Genomic DNA, 1,826 nt, shown 5'->3' with positions numbered 1-1,826 from the left:
CCCTCTCTTTGGCCCCGCCCCCTCCCCTCGCTGCTTTGTTGTTCATTTTGCTCCTGTTTGGTAAATGAAAGAGAAAACGAGCCGCATTGTCGTCGTTCTCATCACAGACTTACAGACCTCCACCAGAACTGACCCGGCCCAAACCGCCCACCCACTGCAGGCTGGCTTTTATTTTGAAGGGCTTAAATAAGCCAGGTGGTGAAGCTAAACATTTGGCTTCCTAATAAATCATTTAGTTCGGAGCTAAACAGTTAGCATGCTATATTTAGCATTTAGCTGCAAACTAAACCTTTCTAAGCTGTTGCGGAGCGTTTTATAAAGCAGGACCCAGCCCGGGTCCAGTCGTGGCGGTTCTGACCGGCGGCTCTCTCTGGACTCGCTCGTCGCCCAGGCCGGTCCTCATCCTGGTTCTCAGCTCGTTCTGAGTCTGAAGCCGGGTTTTCTCCTGCCGGTTCCAGGGGTCCAGCAGGGGCCTCTTCGCCAGAGGACTCTCGGTGCCGTGCAGCTCTGCAGACACACAACAGGAAGACGACCTTTAGCCGCATGCAGTCGGTTCCGGCCCGACCCGCCTGGAGCCTCCCTCCGGATCCGCAACCCGCCTGGTTCCTAAAGCGACGCCGTCCTGCTAACAGGCGCAGGGCTGAATCCTGGCATCACAGGACAGCGTCAGTCTGTGTCCCGCGCCCAACACTCAGGTGCTGCGGTTACCGCGGCGACAGTGAGGTCGCCACCCATAAAGCTCTGGTTGGGGGCAAAGGTTACGACCCGGATTCCACAGATTCCCTCTGAGACTTTGTTCCGCCGCGGCGCTCAGACGGCTAATCAACGCGGAGGATCAAAGGACCTTACAGGATGAAGACAACAGGAAGTCAAACGCCGTCATCATCAATCAGCGTTGTTACGGGTCAACAGGCGACAGAAGGCCGACTTTGGAGCGGTCTCTCTGTGACTGTGAACGTCCAGGTCAAAGGTCAGCCTGCAGCTGTAATAACTCTGGACGGTTCCTCTTTAAATCCAAACAGAACAACGTCAGTTTTGTTAAAGCCGTGACCTTTGAACCCGTCTTTGGACGCCTGCTCTGAAAGATCCAACAAAATCAGGTTCTCCTTCCTTCCTTCCTTTCCTTCCTGCCTCTTTTCCTTCCTTCCTTCCTTCCTTCCTTCCTTCCTTTCCTTCCTTCCTTCCTTCCTTCCTTCCTTCCTTCCTTCCTTCCTTCCTTCCGAGAACATCACTGATTCTCAGCTGGTTTAAGGTCTGAACTTTGACTAGGCCGCTAATCTAAATCATCTCTGGCTGCATGTTTAGAGTGACTGGCCTCTAACCTCGCCGTCCCACAGCATGATGCTGCCCCCTCCATGTTTCGCTGATGGTCGGTTACGCTGCTAATGCTGGTAAACCGTCACATGTATCTTCAGGAAAAAGGTTTTTATTTTGCAGAAACTGATTCCAGCCGCTAAAACTCCTGGCAGCCATTTTGTGTCGTCCTCTTCCCGACGGATCAAATAAAGTCCCAGGTTTGCAGCTTTTTGCTCACTGAAAGTCAGAGCAGAGCTGAAACGGGATTCAGAGCCTCGACTCTTTCGCTGGCGTTAAGGAGCCGAGAGTCGAGGTTTCAGTCCTGGGAGTCCAGACATGTAAGGAGGCAGAACCGACGCCGAGTCAGCAGATCGTTCCTGCCAGAGGCTTCGACCCGAAGCTGGTGGCGGAGAAATGAGCAGCGAAACAGAAGAAGCAGTAAATCATCTCCACGTCCTGAGTTCACACACAGAGACAGAGAGACACACAGAGACACACACAGAGACACACAGAGACAGAGAGACACACAC

The 1,826-nt window shown here is 53.2% G+C and overlaps 1 protein-coding gene across 1 annotated transcript in view; it reads right to left on the bottom strand.

Annotated features, from left to right (window-relative positions):
• Positions 1 to 1,826, bottom strand: part of LOC103461868 (insulin-like growth factor-binding protein 2-B) — a 16,051-nt gene that overhangs the window by 4,669 nt on the left and 9,556 nt on the right. Inside the window, exon 2 of the mRNA XM_008404232.2 lies at positions 359 to 507. Coding sequence (XP_008402454.1) covers positions 359 to 507 — 149 coding nt within the window. The remainder of the gene's footprint in view (positions 1 to 358; positions 508 to 1,826) is intronic.

Source organism: Poecilia reticulata, linkage group LG2, assembly GCF_000633615.1.
Source record: "Poecilia reticulata strain Guanapo linkage group LG2, Guppy_female_1.0+MT, whole genome shotgun sequence".
Lineage (NCBI taxonomy): Eukaryota > Metazoa > Chordata > Actinopteri > Cyprinodontiformes > Poeciliidae > Poecilia > Poecilia reticulata.
This window is presented reverse-complemented; position numbering and strand designations above follow the sequence as displayed.